General features: G+C 38.9%; 1 protein-coding gene across 5 annotated transcripts in view; it reads left to right on the top strand.

Annotated features, from left to right (window-relative positions):
• The window catches only part of KIAA0232 (KIAA0232 ortholog), an 84,583-nt gene that overhangs the window by 44,085 nt on the left and 20,207 nt on the right, over positions 1–20,291 (top strand). For all 5 annotated transcript variants that reach the window (XM_058546676.1, XM_058546675.1, XM_058546677.1 and 2 more), the window contains exons 3-5: positions 4,004–4,141; positions 17,025–17,091; positions 18,259–18,340. In XM_058546676.1, the coding sequence (XP_058402659.1) occupies positions 4,004–4,141; positions 17,025–17,091; positions 18,259–18,340 (287 nt within the window). The remainder of the gene's footprint in view (positions 1–4,003; positions 4,142–17,024; positions 17,092–18,258; positions 18,341–20,291) is intronic.

The following is a 20,291-nucleotide window of genomic DNA, read 5'->3' as shown; positions in this document are numbered from 1 at the left end:
ATACAGATGGCCAATAAGCACATGAAAAGATGCTAAACCTCATTAGCCATTTAGGGAAATCAAAACTAGGATGAGATGCCACTTCATACTCACTAGAATGGCTAAAATGAAAAACAGAGACAAAGAGACTGGCCCATGGCCGAATGGTTCAAGTTCCACGCGCTCCACTTCGGCAGCCCAGGTTCGTGGGTTTGGATCTCTGGCGTAGCCCTACGTACACCACTCATCAAGCCATACTGTGACAGTGACCCACATGCAAAACAGAGGAAGATTGGCACAGATGTTAGCTTGGGGCTGATCTTCCTTAAGAAAAAAAGAGGAAGATTGGCAACGGATGTTAGCTCAGGGCAAATCTTCCTCAGCAAAAAACAAAAAAACAAATGTTGGTGAGGATGTAGAGAAATTGGAACCTTCAGACGTTGCTAGTGTGATTGTAAAATGTGTAGCTACTTTGAAAAATAGTCTGGCAGTTCTTCAAAAAGTTGAACTTAGAGTTACCATGTGACCCAGCAATTCTACTCCTAGATATATAACCAAGAAAATTGAAAATATATGTCCATACAAAAACTTGTATATGAATATTCATAGCAGTATTATTTGTAATAGCCAAAAGGTGGAAACAACCCAATTGTCCACCAGTGGATGAATGGATAGACAAAATGTGGTACATCCATGTAATGGAATATGATTCAGTCATAAATGAAGTACTGATACATGTCACAAGGTGGATGAGCCTTCAAAATAGCCCACTAAGTGAAAGAAGCCAGATGCAAAAGGAGGTACATTGTATAATTCTGTTTATATGAAATGCCCGCTCTAGGCAAATCCAGAGAGAGAGCAGATTAGTAGTTACCAGTTATTTGGGGGAGAGAGGCATGGGAAGTGACTGCTAATGGGTACAGGGTTTCTTTTTGGGGATGATGAAAATTAAATGGTGGTGATTGTTGCATAACCCTGTGAATTATACTGAAAACCACTGAGTTGGACACTTTTAAGTGTAAATTTTATGGTGTGTGACTTATATGTCAGTAAAGCTGTTATAAAGAAAATGAGCATTAACAGATGAACATTTGTAATTGGTTTTGATGGTATAGAACAGTAACTTTGAACCCCAATTAAGCAAATGTTATCTCACCCCCACAAAGAATCCCATTCTGCTCATTCACTGGTAGACCTGTATTGCAAACAATTGTACTGAATTATGTTTTGAATTTCATTGATAAAAAATTGTGAGAATTTTGTTGTTGTTGTTGTTGAAGTCCCTACATTATGTCCTTGATTTATCCTCTTGGCCTATAAAGTGTAAAATATTTAATATCTGGTCTTTTACAAAGTTGGCTGTCACTGGCTCTAGCACATTGTTTCTTCTGCCTGGTATTCCACCTCACACTAACCCAAACTTCTGTTCACTCTTGAAGACTCCGCTTCAGTGATCCATCCTTCTATAGGAAGCCTGTGCTTCCAACCAGGCCAAGAAAAGAATGTGCCGCTTCTGTGTTTCCTAAGTGCTTTCAATAGACCTTTACAATAGCAGCAATCATGCCGCAGTTGTTCACTCACATCTTTTTTTCGCACTGGACTGTGTACCTCTGGCAGGCGGGGACTGTGCTGTATTCATTCTTATAATCCCTAGAGCCACAAAGAAGACACTTAAGTGGTTGCTGGATGAATGGATGAATCCATATTCACGTATAAACAAAGGGATGCCAGACAGGAAACATAAAGCTAATGCCAGATACCCATTCTAGGTGAAGATCTACAGGAATTCTTCTCATTTCTCTATTCTTACACATTTTCCATTAAAAAAACAAAAACTTTTGACTATTAAAGGAGTATGACCTAATTATAAGAAAAATAATAGTATACTACCCCTACTCACCAAGAGACAAGCTCCTTGGTGACTTAGTACCTTTCTCTCAGACTTTTTAATGCACATTAATGGGTGTGTGTGCGCTTTTAACTAAAAATGAGATCATACGGTTGAACAAACTACTTCTTGTATATATTGTGAATAGCTTTCCATGTCAATAAATATGCTTCATAATGTCTTTAATAGCTATAATATCTTATTGCCTGGATGAATCTTATTTAACCAAGTTCTCCTTATTTGACATATGGGTTGTTTCTACATGTTTGCCATTATTGACAGCTATATGATCGACATCACTGTAGCTAACTCTGTGCACACTTTGGTGATTATTTCCTTAGGCCAAATTCCCAGAAGTAGAGTTATTGGATCAAAAGTACATGTACATGTTTAAGATGTTTGCTGTATATTGTCAGACTGCCATCCAGAAGGACTGCTTGTCCATGTGGAATTTGAAAGTCCCTTTTGTCTATATAATAAAACTTTATTAGGACCTTTGAATGTGTGTTACCTCTGCTGAGGTGGTAATACAGCTTCAATAGAGACACATGTTTATAATGCTCAGTAAGGAGAAAGCCAGTCTCAGCAGCTCAAACAAAAATGCGTCTTGTTTTCAATAATTATACAAATAACTTTCCAACCTTCTTTGTTTTATACCCTATGAACAGTAAAAAAAAATTGTGACATTTTTCTCTGCCTTCAGAAGCTGCAGATCTACATTGTTATGGTTCTGTCTTCTGTTCCTATTACAGGAGAAGCCCTATCTCCAGAAGGTATTATTGATAATAAATGTCAGGTTTCAGGTGTGGTCCAGCCAAACATGTTAGATAAATGAAAATATAGTAACAGTTCTTACTTGGCCATCAAGCACATTTTCCTTTGGAAAATGGAATTGACACCACTCAGCCAGAAAATATGTTTTTCAGGTTCATGAGATCTGCAGACATGCCCAAGAAATTAAGTAAAAATTATGCTAATTATGATGAGCGTAGAGGGAAGGATGTTTCTCCCACTCTTACCTGGTGGCATAAAAGTAATTTTTATATATTGGATTAAAGTAAAAATTGGGTTAGACAGTTGATAGTGTGTGATTTGATCTTAAAAGATCTTTCGAATTAATTATTATTATGCTTTTCCTTCTTTGTCTCATCTCATTCGTTTATTCATATCTATTTCCTGACTACCCACTATAAGCTAAGTACTCTTCTAAGTAATTTTCTTAATTTTGCCATTGTCTGTCTGTCTCATCTTTTTTTCCTTGTTGTCTGTCCACTGGTTTTAATTTATCAAATGAAGGACTTTTTAAAAGGGAAAACGAAGTAGCAAAGCAATTAAAAATATTGAAGTCCCAGTTTAGGGAAATAGCTAAGTAAACCTATATCTTGGAATATTATATTGCCAAAGAATTTGTAGTAACATGGGGCTAATGTTTACATTATATTAAGTTAAATTAAATACAAAATTGTACGAATAGTGTGAACTCAAATATGCGTTTTTTGAAAGCATACAAAAAAGACCAAATGAAGCAGACCAAATTGTTCTGGTTTTCACTGGGTGGTAGGATCATGGATGATTTTGCTTCCTTCTTCCTGCTTTTCAGATTTTCCTCAGATTTTTATAATGGACATGTATAATCAAGGGAAAAAATCAACTTAAAGTAGTAACAAAATATTTTATATCTGTTGTTTTTAGACTACAAGATGTAGAAATAGGGATTGAACCATTTAACTGTTAAATGTTAAAATCTGATAGTAAGATGAACACCCATTATTGAACAGTGGGAAAGACAGAAGAGTGGGCATTTAATTGTGTGTATAGTTTAGAATTTATACTGAAATTTAAATGATAATACTTGCATTACATACAAATGTCTGAGTTTATTAACATTCACTGTAAATGTAAGTGGGTCACATTTATTAAGATCATAAATAATCATCTCAATAGATACCGAAGAAATAGATTATCCTGAAGTGCTCTGATTGACACTCTTCTGTGGTTTCTTCATTTTTTAGTGGGTAGCATTTTGTGAATGAATGTATTTAGTAGGGGAATGTATGTGTGAAGTTGTGGAAAACAATTGGGTTTGAAACTTGTTATTCACTCTTGTTAATTGAACCTTCTCCAATCTTATTTTAGGAGAATGACATCTTCCTGGGCTGGGAAAAAGGAGCTTATAAGAAATGGGGAAAGAGTAAGAAAAAGTGCTCAGACCTAACTCTAGAAGAAATGAAAAAACAGGCTGCTGTCCAGTGTCTTCGATCTGCTTCTGATGAAGTAGGTTTACATTTTATTTCTAATACTTAAGAGGAGAAAAAAAGGGGATGGGGGTGTTTTTAAAATGTTTACAAATATAACACCTTGACCAAAAGTCTTAGAAAAGTAGACTATTCATTATCTTACCACTGTAATGTGAACATTGTCACTTGTTCCCTTTTGACATTTTTCTATATATATACAAAATTTTATATCCTTTTTTCCCATTTCACATATATTTCATCTTGTTATTACATTATCTTTGTTCTTTTTAGTGGCTAAGTTATATTTCATCAAAATTATTCCAACAGCAGTATGATATACTCTTTATTACTGGATATTTTGCTTGCTCTTGAGTTTTTGTGATGCTGTCTAGAATATTTTCGTGTGGCTTTTCCATGGTCTGTATTATTTCTTTTGGATACATTCCTAGAAGTGGGATAGCAGTCCTAGCATTTTAAGAACACTATATTTGCTTATGATTCATAATTTTTTACTTTTTAGAAAATAAGATTATTTTATTAATCTTTTAACACTTCATATAAAATATTTCTCATGTCCTTCAGCATCCTGAAATGACAAAATGGTTTTAGATTATAATCACCTATTTAAATTAATACTATGTATTCTTATTTTATTACTCACTATAAGATGTAATCTCCGAGATCATAACTACTTAGAAAATTGTTTTGCTTTTACCATGCTAGTTGAGATGGTGTGGTTCAAGTACCTTTATAATGCAAAGTTAAATTGAAAGGGTTCATACAAGTTATCTAGAGAGGATTCTGCCCTCCAGAAACTTCCTTCCTGAACTAAGTTATCTAATGGTCTGATGTTGGGATGACCAGCTTTGCCACGTTTGATAATCTGTAGGAGTTTATTCTGTCTAGCTGTCACCTACCACACGTGATTTTAAAGCTTGTTCAGTGCTTCCCAGCTATGTGTTCTCATCCTGCTCAGAGTTATCTGTGAGAGCCCGACTACCCTGGCATGTACTCGTGGTACCTTGTGTCTGCCTCAAGTAGGAGGCCCTCACATCCTAAACTGCAGTTGTTCATGTCTGTCTTCCTTCATGATGCTGCTCCTTGCGGGGCAAGACTGTGAGTTACCCATCTTTTCATCTCCTAGTGCTGACTGAGTACTGATCACATAGAAGGTACTGAATTTCTCTTGAACTGAATTGAACATTCCGCTTTTATAGAATCTCTCCTTTTCATCTTATTCTTTTTTTTTCCTCTTCCCACTGTTTTCCTCTTCCCTGCCTCTTTAATTTTTAACTTCTGATTTCTTGGAACTGCTGCCTAATAGACTATGGGATAGTTTAGAAGTTACTGCTCATGTGGCCGTCTTAGTCAGGTACCATTTCGTTACAGCAAGTAGAACATAATTGATCTAGTTTAAAAAAAATGGGAATATACATAAAGATACAGGAATATCTCACTGAAACCAAGTGCTAGAAATGCAGTGGCCTGAACTGGGAACTAAATGATTGGCAAAGTCATTTTCTCTGATGACCCACAATCTCTCATTTGCTTCTCTCTTTGCTTCTGGATCATTCCTTCTCTATCTGAAGTCTGGCCTTCTCTGCTTCAGCACACACATGGTAAAAAAATGACCATTCCAGCCTCAGCCCAGCACGACGGCTGGTGGCTAGTACCTAACGCCATTCAGTTAGAGAGAGAATCTGAGTGGCTAGTCTTGGGCCAGAAGTCCACCCTTGATTTGAGAAGCTTCTGGGAGGGGACAGAGTTGCTTGGATGTCCACTCCTTCTGCAGGGGCTGTGAGTGATGGACAGTCCTTAGAGAATAGGCGATGGTTGGATAGTTACCCAAAAGGTGTTTTCTACGTGACACTGAAGGAGTAGAGTGGTAAAGTAATTTGGAGCTTTTAAAGGAATTCAAAATGCAGATGGTTTTTAAAAGTGAGAGGTTAGTTCAGGTAAATTCTTGGAGCAAAATCCAAAGAAGCTGCTGAGTCATAGTTGGGAGGAAGATATGAGTAGGGAGTTGCAATCAGGGAAAGGATCTTATTTCTGCTTTGGACCAAAGTTGCTGAGAAATGACTCTAGCCTTTGACTCATGGTGCAGCTGAGGGGAAAACAAGGATAGCTGAAATCAGCCGTGAAAGAATGAAGAGTACGGGTGCCTGTCGTAGCATAATGAAGACCCTGCTCTTATGCTTGTTCAGTTGGTGTATAATTTATCCTAGTTGAGTATGTTGTATGCTGGAAAGAACTTGGTGTGGGGTAGAAACAGTGCAAGGGAAGGATGGTGGCTTGCAAAGGTCTTTGATTCTTTACATTGTTGCTTTGGAAAAATGCTTTCCTTTGCCTGGCTGGGATTTTTGTTTTCAAACCTAATGAAGTATATTTGTCCTATCTTTTTCGTTCCTTCTCTCTCTTTTTTTTCTTTTTTTTTTTTTTTTGAGGAAGATTGGCCCTGAGCTAACGTGTCTTGCCAATCTTCCTCTTTTTCCTTTTTTTCCCCAAAGCCCTAGCACATAGCTGCATATCCTAGTTGTAGGTCCTTCTAGCCCTTCTATGTGGGACGCCGCCTCAGCATGGCTTGATGAGCGGTATGAGTAGGTCCCTGCCCAGGATCCGAACCTGCGAACCCCAGGCCACCAAAGCTGAATGCGCAAACTTAACCACTAAGCCACTGGGCCGGCCCCTTTCCTTCTCATTTTATAAAAAATTGTTGCATTGCTTTTTCCTAATGATGATTGTTTTTAATCTTATCAAATTAAAATAGGCTGAGGAAATGAATGTGCCAGGCATATACCAGGAGCTTGGTGAGTGCCTGGGGAGTGAATGAAGAGGAAGTAGGAAGTCCTCAAGCCCCAGTGCCCTGTTCCAGAGCTGCCTGCTCTTGTGTGTGCATCGGTACCCAGAGCCGATAAGCCAGCTCTCCTGGCTTTTGGGAGCCAATGGAAAGAATTTAAAAAGAACCCTCTTTAATTATGGCCTATAACAATAGAAAGGAATCACTGTGGTCGTTTATGAATTGTACGCTATCTATGTGTCCCTGGCTTTTATTTCTAGAGTCTGTCTGGTGGCTTCAATGAAAAGAAAGGAACAAAGAGGCTCTACATAGGATATTATAATGCAAAAGTTTTATTTTGTTTTGGCCACAGTGAATGTTTGCATATGGGTATGTTGTTCGTTTCTTAAATACCAAGGATGATGATTTTCGTGGTTCTGTGCTTTGCTTTCCCACCCAGTCCAAGTGCCGGCACTTGACAGTCAGTACCAACTGGCCAGAATCAAAAGCCACTAACAAGTTTACAATCTAGTTGATTAAAATGTTAATGACGTAATTATGAGACAATAACACAGGTGATGTCATTATAGTAGGTAGGTAGGTAGAGGTGATGTTATGTGTTACATGTGATGTGAGCTGAATTCTTTTCTCTTTACTTTGTGTGTGCATGTGTGACTATTACAGGTACAGTGTTAGCTGTTCTGTAGAAGTGTCCACGGACTCTTGCTGGCGTCATGGTTATGTAGGATGGCTGACTTCTCTGACTCCACTTTTACACACTTGTGATGTGACACTATGCCCCAACTTGATCCTTGCAACAAGTTTTACCCCACATTATAGCACATCTCTGTGACCTGCTCAGCTCAGTATTTCGTCTGAGAGATGTCACCAAAACAGTATGGTAACTCAGTTATATCAAAATTTAGTTGTATACCTTGATTGAAATTTGAAAGCACCTATGAAGATCTGCGAGCACTTGGTGAATATGTGTTCCTCCAGGAGATCATGACCTTTCATGGGCTTTATTGTTTGTTAGGTCCCACCTGTAACTGCCTTTGCTCAGTCCCTTCACATGCGAATAACATACAGTTCTCTGGGTGTTCATTTTCTAGAACATATTTTGCATTTGCTTTGATTGCAGTTAGTACTGGGGCCTATGAAGAGGAACGGTGCAACTCACACTTCCCCCAGATGGGTGTTGTATATTAAGTGATGGTGTCCCGAGCTGTCTGTTTTATTTCTGTTATTAGTGGACATGTCATATGCCTAATATTGTTAAATATACCCAAACCTCTCTTTCTCCCTTCTAAAAATCATAAAACAGAATGTTGAACTGTGCCAACTATTATTTTTTTGAATACTCAAGTTTGCTTGGTTCTGTTTATCCCCAAAGGTAGAGCTTTTTATATTTGTTTTTCTTTGGTTTTTAATAATTAGTTATATTTTTTTAATTTTTATTGAGCTACTTAAAACTGAATCAAAGCTAGTATTTCATCTCCCATTTTGGGAATCATTAGAAGATTAGAAACTCAACAGCACTATGTTTGGGGAGTAATAAAGTTAGACTACAATTATAACTAGTTTCAGTGAAGTTAGTTTTTAAAGTAACAGCGCTGCTACTTACTCTGGGTCACTGACCCCATCTGCACTTATTTACAGACTTACAGAGGATTTATGCCCTAGGTACAGTGGGTCTTACTGCACTTGCCTGTATTCTCACATTCAGCTAAGCCCACCAGTGAAATTCTTTTTACCAGTAAAAGTACATCGTACATGTTAGTATTTTGTGTATGTATTGTTTATATGCCATACAGAGTTGTATATACAAGAACCGTGTATAGTATTTCATGGCAGTTTACTTTCAGGATTAAATTTGATGATATATATTAATTCTTTCTTTGCTTGCTGACAAATCAACTTAATTCATTTTGGATAATAATAAGAGCATCAAAACTATGATAAGTAACATTTATTGAGCACTTAAAATGTACAAGGTACCTGTCTCGGTGCTCTGTGTATGCTGTAAGAGGTGATGTTGTGCTCCCTCTACAGGCCAGACCCCTGAGAAGCCAGTGGTTACTAAACTGAGAATGCTCCGAGTTGCTGTGTTGTCACAGCCAACCCTACCTGAGGAAGGCTAGGCCTTGTCTCCCTGGGTATAGATGGAGCTGAGGCATTCAAGGAAACCTGTAGACCGTTAGGAGGATTTTGGCTTTTCCTCTGAGAAGCCATAAAGTGTTGGAGGATTTGGAGTAGAGGGGTAATATAACCTGACTTAAATGCTAATAGGATCCGCTGGCTGCTGCAGTGAGACTAGACTGGATGGGGTGAGGCTGGGCAGATAGAGGGGCAGAGGCAGACTCAGAGAAAGCAGTTAGGAAGCTATTACAGTAGCCTAGAAGGTAGATGACGGTGAGAACTGGTTGGATTCTAAATATGTTTTGAAGGTAGAGCTGACAGGATTGGATTTGGGGTGGAGAAAAAGAGAGGAGTCAAGGAAGACAGCCAAGGTTTTTGGTCTGAGCAACTGCAAGGATGGAATTTCCATTTACTGAGAAAAGGAAATTAGAGAAGGAATACTAACTTGTAGGTGGGCGGATATGAATAAAGATTCAGGTGTCAGGTGCCTGTGAGAGAGGTACGTGAAGATTTGGGAAGGCAGTTGGATATGCATGTCTGGGGTTGGTGGGGCTGCATGGTTTGGGGGAGGAGGTTAAATAATAGACCATTTGCTTGTTTGTTTGGCCTAGAGCTTGCAGTGTCACTTGTCTCTAGGGGCCAAGTAGGAAGCTAAGTGAATAAGACAGCAGGGAGAGGCGAGGCCTGTGGTAAACTGCAGAGTGCATCCATCGCAGCTGCAGCTGAGGGCTGTCATGGCATGTGTGGTTCTGGTGCTGCCAGGTCTTTGGATCTCTCGTTAGAAAAGGTGGAAAATTGGAATTTTTACAGGAAATTTCTGAACTATCAAATGTTGAAAAGCGAGGATTTGAGAAAAGAGACAAATGGGAGGGACTGCTATAAAAATCTGAGGGTGAGGTGAGCAAAAGGGCATAAAAAGAGGCATATGTGGGGTTATGGTATGGGATATAAAAACCAACTGAGCACATGAAGGGTGGAAAGATGTAGGAAAAGGTATAGAGAATAGAGGTGAACACTTGTGCCTAGCTTAAGAAATAAATTATTATAAAAACAGCCGAAGCCCCCCACCACCACCATATGCCCTTTCCTGATGGCTTTTCTCCCCATCTCTCTCAGAGGTAACCACTATACCGAACTTGGTATCTATCTTTCCCGTGCATATTTTTATACTTTTACTAAATATTGTTTGGGGGGGATACACAAATGTGTGACTATTTTGCATGTTAACTTTATATTAATGGTACCATACTGTATATATTTTGCAACTTGCTTCTTTTAGTTAACATTTTTAAAGATTTATCTATGTTTGATAATATCTTAGAATTTGTTTTCACTGCTAAATAGTTGTCCATTGTAAGACTACAAGGCTATTTAACTTTTCTGGTAATGGACCTCTCAGTTGTTTCCCATTTTTGGCTGTTATAAAGAGTGCAGCAAGAAATGTTCTTGTACACCTATCTTTGTGCATATGTGCAATGCTTTTTCTAGAGTATATACTTAGGCATCAGATTGGTAGATTAAAGTCGGTGTTTTGTGTTTTGTTTTTGTTTCTGTTTTTAACCATTTTAGCATCACAGGCTTGAGTATTTGATGAAGACATGGACCTAACCAGAAAGATATACATAAGCTTTTCTTATATGCCCATTAGTGGCTTCCTTAAGAGTTCATGCTTCCTAGATTAAAAATAACCATTCAAAGTTCTGCTTTGAGGAATTTGACTATTCTTGTTAGTTGAACAGTGAGGTGTGACAAATAGTATGTCAAACATTGAACCCAGAGCTTTCCAAACTTCTGTGCCAGAGTCTCCTTCAGAAAGTTGAGTTATTATAGGAGGAACATGGATATCTGAAGAGAAAAGAAACTGCCATCTCCAAATTAAAGTAAGAAACGGAACATTTTTCTTCATATATTAAAAAATATGGTCTGTCTAAACCAACAAGATGCTGCAATGAACTAGGAAACTTGAAGAGCTTAATTCAAGTTGAAGTATTTTCCTCTTTGGAGACAATGAAATGGAGGCTCAGAGAAGCGAAATAACTTGTCAGGCTTTTACACAGCACTGCTGTGTCTGATGCGTCCAGATCACGCTTTCTTCGCGTTTTAGCTCCCTGCTGAAGAGTGATGTCAAGCAGAGTTACCTTTGTTTTTAAGCCTTTATTTAATTAAGCCTTGGTTAATCAAGTTATTTGATCATTACTTAAAACAGAGGTTGACATCTTCTACTTCTTATGACAAATTTTAACTGTCTTTTGTCCATCACTCCAAGAGGACATAGATCTCTTCCTCCCTGGCAGATAGTAGTTATTCGACAGTAGTTATCCATTGGATGCTCCTCTGCTCACCTATATCATGTTCTAGAGAGCAGATGTCAATAAGAGCTGGAAGCAGGCCAGTGGGCAGGTTTCTGTAGAGCCTCCTGTGTGCTGTGATGGTAACCACATAGGGTTCCTTGACAGCAACAGCTGTCATAGGGGTTCCATAACTTCATGGGGGTTCCTTGACAGCAACAGCTTTTTGTTTGTTTAGGTTTAAAAGATTTTTTTTTATCTTTGAATGGCTATAGGCCAGGGATGTTTATTCCACATAGCCACACGCCCTGCCACTTTCTATTGCATTATACCTGGCCCCTTCACGTATCTGTATTACTTCCCTGGTCACTGAAGACATGAGCTTATGAACCCTGATATATATTCTCAGCTGTCTCACTTGGTGCTCTTTTGTTTATTGACTTAACATGAACTTAGTTCTAAATTTTAAGAAGGCTTTAAAAAACTTCTAGTCATTAAAGTATGGAATTGATCCCTTACTCTATAGTATATTATCACCAGTAATCATTCCATCAGGATCTAGTGGAGTTCCTCCACTAATCTTCCACCTCTGCTTTAGAAACTAAAGTCTGAGATCTGAGAAACTGTAAATGAGCTCCATGTGCAGGGTAGGTCTGAGAACAGGAACATTTGGAAGTCTGTGCCTCAGATATTACTGCATGACAAAGTACTCCAAAACTTAATGACTTACAGCAACAACCATTTTACTTGCTCACGATTCTGTGGGTTGGCCAGGGCTCAGCTGGGAGGTTCTTCTGCTGGTCTTGCTTGGGGTCTCATGCTGTTGCAGTCAGATGGCAGCTGGGACTGGAACCTCCAGGATTGCTCTCTTCACCTGCATGGCGCCTCCGCAGGGATAGCTAGGAGCCGTGACCTTCTCCACATGGCCACATAGGCTTCGGTGCACAGCAGATGGACCCTAGGAGTTAGCATTCTAAGAGGACATGCATCATACCTGCTAGTGTCTCACTGAGAAGTCCCAGCGTTGACTTGTGGGAGGAGCCTACGCTAGGGTGAGTGCCAGGAGACGTGGTTCCTCGGTGGCACCAAAGCAACAGGCTTTCCCCATCCTGGCAGGTACTTTCTGGAGAGAGGGAACCTGACACGTTCTGGACTTTGGGGCACCAGGCACCCCTGAGGGAAAGCATGAGGTACCATAATGAAAGTTGAGGACTAAATGAGAGTCGGCAAATTGACTGCTGAATCTCCATCCCTCTCTTCTGCCTGGCTGCCACTACACTGAATTTGGGGGATTTCTCTCTGAGGAAAAGGTTGCTATAAAGAAAAAACATTCAAAGGAGAAGATGACCTCTTGAAGATTCTAAACATGATAGTAGATATGAAACAACTCAGTAGAAAGGTTGGAAGATATAGCTGAGGAAATATCCCAGAAAGTAAAACTGAAAAATGAGGGGCCGGCCTGGTGGCATAGTGGTTAAGTTTGCACACTCCACTGTGGCGCCCCGGAGTTCGCAGGTTCAGATCCCGGTCACGGACCTACACACTGCTCATCAAGCCATGCTGTGGCGGTGTCCCACATACAAAATAGAGGAAGATTGGCACAGATGTTAGCTGAGGACCACCAAATCTTTCTCACCAAAAAAAAAAAAAAAGTGGGGCCAGCGCAGTGGCATAGTGGTTAAGTTCACAGGCTCCACTTCGGTGGCCCAGGGTTCGCAGGTTCAGGTCCCAGGTGCGAACCTACACACTGTTTATCAAGCCATGCTGTGGCAGGCATCCCACATGTAAAACAGAGGAAGGTGGGCACGGATGTTAGCTCAGGGCCAATCTTCTTCAGCAGAAAGAGGAGGATTGGCAACAGATGTTAGCTCAGGACTAATCTTCCTCACCAAAAACAAAACAAAACAAAAAAGTGTGAGAATAATCTCACACACAAAAAAAAATAAGAAAAAGGGCCGGCCCCGTGAGTAGTGGTTAAGTTTGACGCGCTTTGCTTCGGTGGCCCGGGTTCATGGATTCAGATCCTAGGTGCAGACCTACGCCACTTGTCAGCCATGCTATGGCAGCAACCCACATATAAAGTAGAGGAAGATTGGCACAGATGTTAGCTCAGAGTTAATCTTCCTCAAGCAAAAAAAAAAAACAAGGAAAGATTGGCAACAGATGTTAGCTCAGGGCTAATTGTCCTCAGCAAAAAAATCCAAGTAAATGAAATTAAAGTGAAATATAAACTCTTATTTTTAAAAAATGAAGAAATGGTAAGTAGGAGAGAAAAGAAATTAGGGGAACAATGCAGGAAGTCTAATAACCAGTTATTAGGAAATGTGTTGGTGGTATTCTCACCATTTTCCAGATGTGAAAACTGTGGCTTTGATAGGTGAATGATTTATGTAGGGTCATATGGCTAACTCAGGGATGAAACTCAGTCCCAGATCTTTTCTGCCTCCCACTTTGCCGCCCATGAATGGAACAGGCAATTAAGGGCCCCTGAGTATCATATTTGTTAGTGATCAGAGGGTTGGGGTGGGAGTATTTGTCCAGCATTTAGGGAATATCCAATCCAAATGAGTTCTCCATAAAAGATGAACTTCTGGGATGAGTAATGTAGCTACAGAAACCTTAGAATATGGAGAGAAGAGATGATGAGGCAGAGTTAAGTCAGATTGCTAATGATTAAGATCATTAGTTGAAAAGGATGGGAAGCATGAAGAGGATGGAGAAGCACTGAAAATGTTGTAGGACAGGAAATGATGGAAATCTGTCAAGGAACAAATAAAAAGAATTCCCCAGAAGCAGTGGGAAAGTGGCTGCAGTGTTTGACCTAGGCTCAGTCTCCAGCATCACATAAGGGTCTTTAACTCCACCCTGCAGCCTGGGAGAGGGAGGGTAGCAGTGCAAGGACCATAAAGTCCAGGCAGAATCCAGAGGACTTTGGGTTATCTGGTTAATTAGTAATTAATTTGATAATTATCAGGTTAATCATCTTTGTTACTCCTTCAATCTCAAGCTCAAATCCTAGCAAAAATTAAAGGCATTTTAGAAGAGATGAATCCAAAAATGAGATTCTGGAAAATGAAAAACATACAAAATCTAGAAATGGCACCAATGTTTAAGTGACTACTGTGACAGGCACTCTGCTGGGTGCCTCACGTAAACATCATCTTAGTTCACCCTCGCAGATCTTGAGAGGGAAATGTGGTGGTCTCCAGTTCAGAGATTACAAGCAGCGCATAAACCCTGCTGTCCAGTAAATATGTGGCAGGGCAGAAATTCAGACCCAGGCCTTGAGACCCCAGACCCAAATACGTTCCACTCAGCCATGTCCTCTGAGAGGTTAGGAGTTATTAGAATGTAAATGCCATCAGGACAGAGACCTTGTCTCTCTGTGTGTCCAGCCTGATACGTTGGGGTGCTCCTGACCATTTGTTGACTGAATGAATGAATGAATGAATGATAAACCAGTGAATGGTCGTGCATTCAGAAGACTGCTTACTGAACATCTCCCAAAACTTGCCAGTTACTGTGTGTGGTTCAACAGTTTTCAGAGTTGGAGTACTGTTACTTGAATTTTAGAGTGCTCTTATGGTTTGCAGAGCATTTTAACATGTTTGCTTGATACTGGGAGGTAAGTGGGTATTATCCATTTTATACTTAGGAAGAGCAATTCACGAGTTAAGTGGTTGAATGTTAGCATTTTTTCACATACAGCGTGTTCTTCCTTAGAGTTGTCACTAAAATATGAGTATACTTTCCTTGTTTCTCAAGATACTGTAGGCTTTCAGTATTCTTAAGTGCCCTTCTGGATATGGTATACTATTAAAATATGATTATCAAAATTATCTAATAGTTTATATCATAATTTGGAATACTCATTAACAGCTCCAAATTAACACTTTAGAATACCTGCCAGGAGATGACAGGATATCATGGCTGCTTCTCCTACCCCCTTTTGCTTCTCAGTTTACTATTATGAAAACCCAGTGGTCTAATGATTAAAATATATATATATAGATATGTAGGATACTGCAGTAGTCAAGGAGAGAAGACAAAAGCCTGGTGGGTAGAGCTTGCTTTTATGCACAGAGTTAAGAAATAAGCTCATTATTTCTTTGCCACTTATATATGAGAGCAAATATATATATTTCTAAGCTGCATTACTATCCAGAACAACTAAATTTTACAGTTGTATGGAAGTAATTTCCAAGACAAAGCATAAAAAATAGTATCTAGTCACTAGGTTGTAATGCTCATTCTCTGTAGAACATTAAACGGCCGGCCGTTTCGAGTTCTGAAAGTTGAATAAGCGATCTCGAGAGGCTCGGTGTTCTGCACTGGAGACTGGTACTGGGTTTAGAAACACAGTGACACGGGCTTGCTGTAACAGAACAGCATGCAGCAGTGTGTCAGCTGACGCTGGTGTTAAGTTCATGGTCTGGAGAAAATTGAATAAAACGGCCCTACTCATCACACCTTGAACGTTATGGTAAGCAGAGTCTTTCTGATGGAATTGTGTAGTCGGAGCAGTGTTTATGACTAATATCTGCCATGGTTTCTAAGAGTGTTTTTAAGGAAAGGACAGCTCTCTTGCCCATTTCCCTGTCTCCCCTGTCCTTTCTCCGTATTAAAAGCTGTGATATGATGTGGATAGAACATAACTGTCAGTGTTTACAATTAACCGTTTTGGTTGTAATCTGTTCCTTGCTGCTCTAACTATGGAACTGTGGGGTTTCTTGTTAGGCTGTCTGTAATACTTGTGCTGAGTCATTTTGAGTTAAGCGAATGGGGTAAAGTTCTATTTTTAGCCCCTCAAGGCCTGGTGAGGGCATGTGCGTGTGTTGGACGGTGGTGCCCACCTAGAGAGACTCAGTGCCAGCTTAAATGGGACTTTTGGCCACTGAATAAATATAAGGTTCCTAGGAAATACATTCACTTTTTTTTTGTACATTGTGAAATATTTTTCTTCCTTCTTGTGAGAAATAGAGAATTTTAAAAGTTTAAAAGTTGACATAGTACAAGATTATTTTGCAGTGCCTGTTTCCAACATTCATTTTTCTTTAAAGGTTGGCTCTTGTTCTTATCCTCCCAATTTCAGACTCTTCCATGCACTCTCCTTAAATTTTACCCCAGTTCTGTGTCAAGGCTAATACCCTGTTCATGACCCTTAAAAGAAAACAAAGCTTTCACATTCGCTCACAGTATTGACGTGTTTTCTATACTGCCCTTTTTGTTGCAGTCATGAGTGTTCACTTTAAAAAAGAAAAAAATCACCTTGTTTTCTTTAGACCTTGAGCTCCTAGAGGACCAGATGAGATTTTTGTGATTTTTCTTTGTATTGAGTCTGGTACAAGACCTTACTCACATTCAATAATGTTTTTGCTGGTGACTGACATTAGGCATGTGATGGGCATTTAGGTCCTTAGTCTGCCCTGTGAGCAAGATGCTATATCCCTGGGAAGACAGAAGCCATTCTGGGAGGTACATCAATATTTTCATATTTTATCAGTAAGTGCTATTGAATATACTTTATCAGTAAAATATGTATACTAAGTTGGATCTACAAACCTGTAATTTTTAAACTTTTGTGTTTAAATATTGATAACGTAGTTCTTTTGGAACATGGAAGATTTATAAAACCCGTATATAAAAACAAAAGGATACAAATACCTGAGTTTTACATACCTGGCGGTAAACTAACGTGTATTTCTTTTCTCATGCAGAGCTCTGGTATCGAGACGTTAGTGGAGGAGCTCTGCTCCAGACTGAAAGACCTTCAGAGTAAGCAAGGTGAGAGCATTGCTCCCCAGGGGCTGTGTTTACACACAGTAGGATAGTATCACCAAGGAATTTGATTGAGGGAAATCTTAGAATTGATCAAAAAGAGAAAAACAACAAGAATACAGTCTTTGTGTTCAGTGTGTGTCGCCAGGCCAGCATCACGTGGTGTCTTCAGCTGTTCATGACTTCTGGGTCAGCCCTCAGTAGTCACTGTGGACACATCCCTGCTCTCAAAGAAGTGACTTAATCCACAGGTGCCTCCTAGAGAGGGGACGTTTCATTTTGTTTGTCTTCAGTTGAAGCTCAGAGATTGAGAGCAGTATTTTGTCTTCTCTGTCCCGTGGTGTTATATGCTCTCCCCCCTGTTAATATCTGCCTATTGACATCAAGGCCTCACAAGGTATCGACACTAATTATTGCAGGTTTGGAAGGAACTTCTGCCTTGACTCTCGAATTTTTTGGAAAGGCAGACTTGACAAGCTCATTAAGTCATTTTGATTCATGAACCCTCATAGCTTCTTTTCCCAACTGTTCTGCAAGCCCTGAGAATGAGAGCTACATGTTAAGGTCCTCTTCATGCTTATTTTGCTGCCCAACAAGTCTTGAGCCTTCCTATAAGGGCAGAGTTTATTTATTTGTTTGTTTTTAAACTAAGACAATATCATGAGCTAAGCTAAGAGTATAGCCCTTTGCTTCTGTTTTAGTAGAAACACAGCCCTTGCTCACCTAGATGTTAAGTAACAGAGAGCTAATTGTAATGAAGAATTTTCTTTGCCGATTAGTATTAGTTAAGATGACTCAATAGAAGGTTCATGAGTGTAGAATTTTGTGAGAAAATATTTTTGGAATCTAAACAGATGTTCTCTCCTTCTGGTGTAATTAATAAGTACACAGGAGATTCCACTCTCGTAATTAAGTGCCTCCAGAGCACTGTATCAGTGATGAGATGAACAAGTCTTACCTCTCAGCCCAATGTTAATGTGGTTTAGCCAGAGAATTCCCTCTGGCACACTGCAGAAATAGATTTTTATTAAAAAGACAAACTAGTATAGAGTTCTTTTTAAGCCACAAAAGCCTATATAATTTCTGTTAAAGTTACTTGTGAAACTTTACAACACACAAATATTTATTAACTAGATATAAGACAAATCTTTCTGAATTTTTGTTTCTTAACAGAAGAGAAGATTCACAAAAAGTTAGAAGGGTCTCCCTCTCCAGAGGCAGAATTATCCCCTACAGCAAAGGATCAAGTGGAAATGTATGTAAGATTGTCTTCAGTAATAAAGTGTGTGTTTGTGAAACTCAGACTAATAATTGCTACGTGGTTTACAGTTTTTGTTTGTCATCTTCTATTTAATTTCATATTTTATAATTCAGGAAACATTTATTGAGCATTTATTGTGTGCTTGACAGTGAGAATTCAAAGGTGAATAAGATGGTTCTATCTTTATCATATATATTGAATCAGTATTTGTGATATGAATGAATGAAATAAACAAGGTTATTTACAGTCCATTCATGTTACTTTCGCCTTTGAAATTTACACTACTCTTTGAGACAGCTGTAAGAAATTATGCTTATCCTTGTTTTACACACAAGGAGACCAAGCTCCCACTGCTGATTCTAAAGGGAACATGGGCAAGTCATTGACCTTATCAAACTTGTTTCCTAAAGATGCTTTTAGTTCTGTCTTTGTAAATGGTTAGTATTAAAATCAGCTGCATTATAAGCAGACTTCCTTATTATACATTTTATTTGAATCTTCTGAACTTCTAAAACTTAAGGAAAAAATAGTATTTAGTGGTTTGTGTAGACCTTCATTGTCCACCGTGGTAGCCATAAGCCATGTGTGGCTATTGAGCACTTGGAATGTGGCTACTTCAAACTGAGGTCTGCTGTACATGTGAAATTTGTAGATTTCAGATTTCAAAGACTTAGTATAAAAAAGAATGTAAAATATTGTATTAATATTTTTTAATGTTGATTACATGTTGAAATGATGTTATTGTGGATATATTTGGTTAAGTAAAATATATTATTGAAATTAATTTCACCTCTTTATACACTTTTAATGTGACTCCTCAAACATTAAAAATTACATGTGAGGCTCACAATATGTTTCTATTGGACAACTCTGGTATAGACTGAAAAGGAGAGAAAGTATAGCCCTTTGAAAACATGGCCTTTTATCACTTCATGTGTGACCCTGACTGTTGCCTGCAAAGTGACAGTCCCTTGGTAGCCACCCTGACTCTAGATTCTTCTTTGGCAAATCAAAAATTCTTCTTCCTTGTTTTCAAGCCCTCTAAAACCAGCGTCCGTGATTTTTCCTACCCTGTATTTCGAGTAGTTTCTGGTCTAATCAGGCTTCAGTTCCGTGAGCACAACATGCGTGTATCTTCCGGTCCTCATGCAGGTTCCCATGCCTCACAATTAGTACTCATTAAACTTCTGCATTTCTGGAACTTGAAGGCTCAGCTGTGGTCTACTTTCTCTAATTGTACCAGCATCATCTTTTCTGAACACTTGAATACCATAATCCCTGCTATTTCTGAGGGCCTGCTTAATGCCGGACATTGTGCTGGCCTCCTGAGAAAAAATAACAATAATAATCACTTAAGAAGGTGCTGTTCTGACTCATTTCGCATATTCATTCCTTTACTCCTCACAACTCTGTGAGGTAAATACTATTATTACCCCCATTTTGGAGGTCAGGAAACTGAGCTGCAGAGAGGTCACACAGCTACTAAGGGACAGAGTCAGGATTTGAACTCAAGGAGTGTGGCTTCAGAGCTCATACTCTTGACTTCTTTGCTATCCAGTTTTTCAACTACATCTGTTTACAGTACTCCCAGCAGCCTTGTGAGGTAAGTCATATTATCACCATTTACAGTAGAGGAAATATGGACCAAGGCATTAAATAATTAGCTACTAAGTCACAAAGATAGTAAGTGACTGATCTGAGAATCAAATTTAAATATCTCTTATCAAGGGTACATTCTTTCCACTACATTGTATTTGTTACTTGTGACTTCTTGATTAAAATTCAAACTTTGAAGATAAAAACTGTCATCTTACATATTTTCTTAATATTCTTATCTCACTGCTTGATACATTGGACTACATGTAAAGCATATTTTACTGTATTATTAATTATTTAAAAGTTAATAATTCATGGATGATGTAAATGTTGACTATTAAAGTGAAAT

Source organism: Diceros bicornis, chromosome 8 (genome assembly GCF_020826845.1).
Source record: "Diceros bicornis minor isolate mBicDic1 chromosome 8, mDicBic1.mat.cur, whole genome shotgun sequence".
Classification (NCBI taxonomy): Eukaryota; Metazoa; Chordata; class Mammalia; order Perissodactyla; family Rhinocerotidae; genus Diceros; species Diceros bicornis.
The sequence above is the reverse complement of the archived record's forward strand: the minus strand, read 5'-3'. Positions and strand labels throughout refer to the sequence as shown.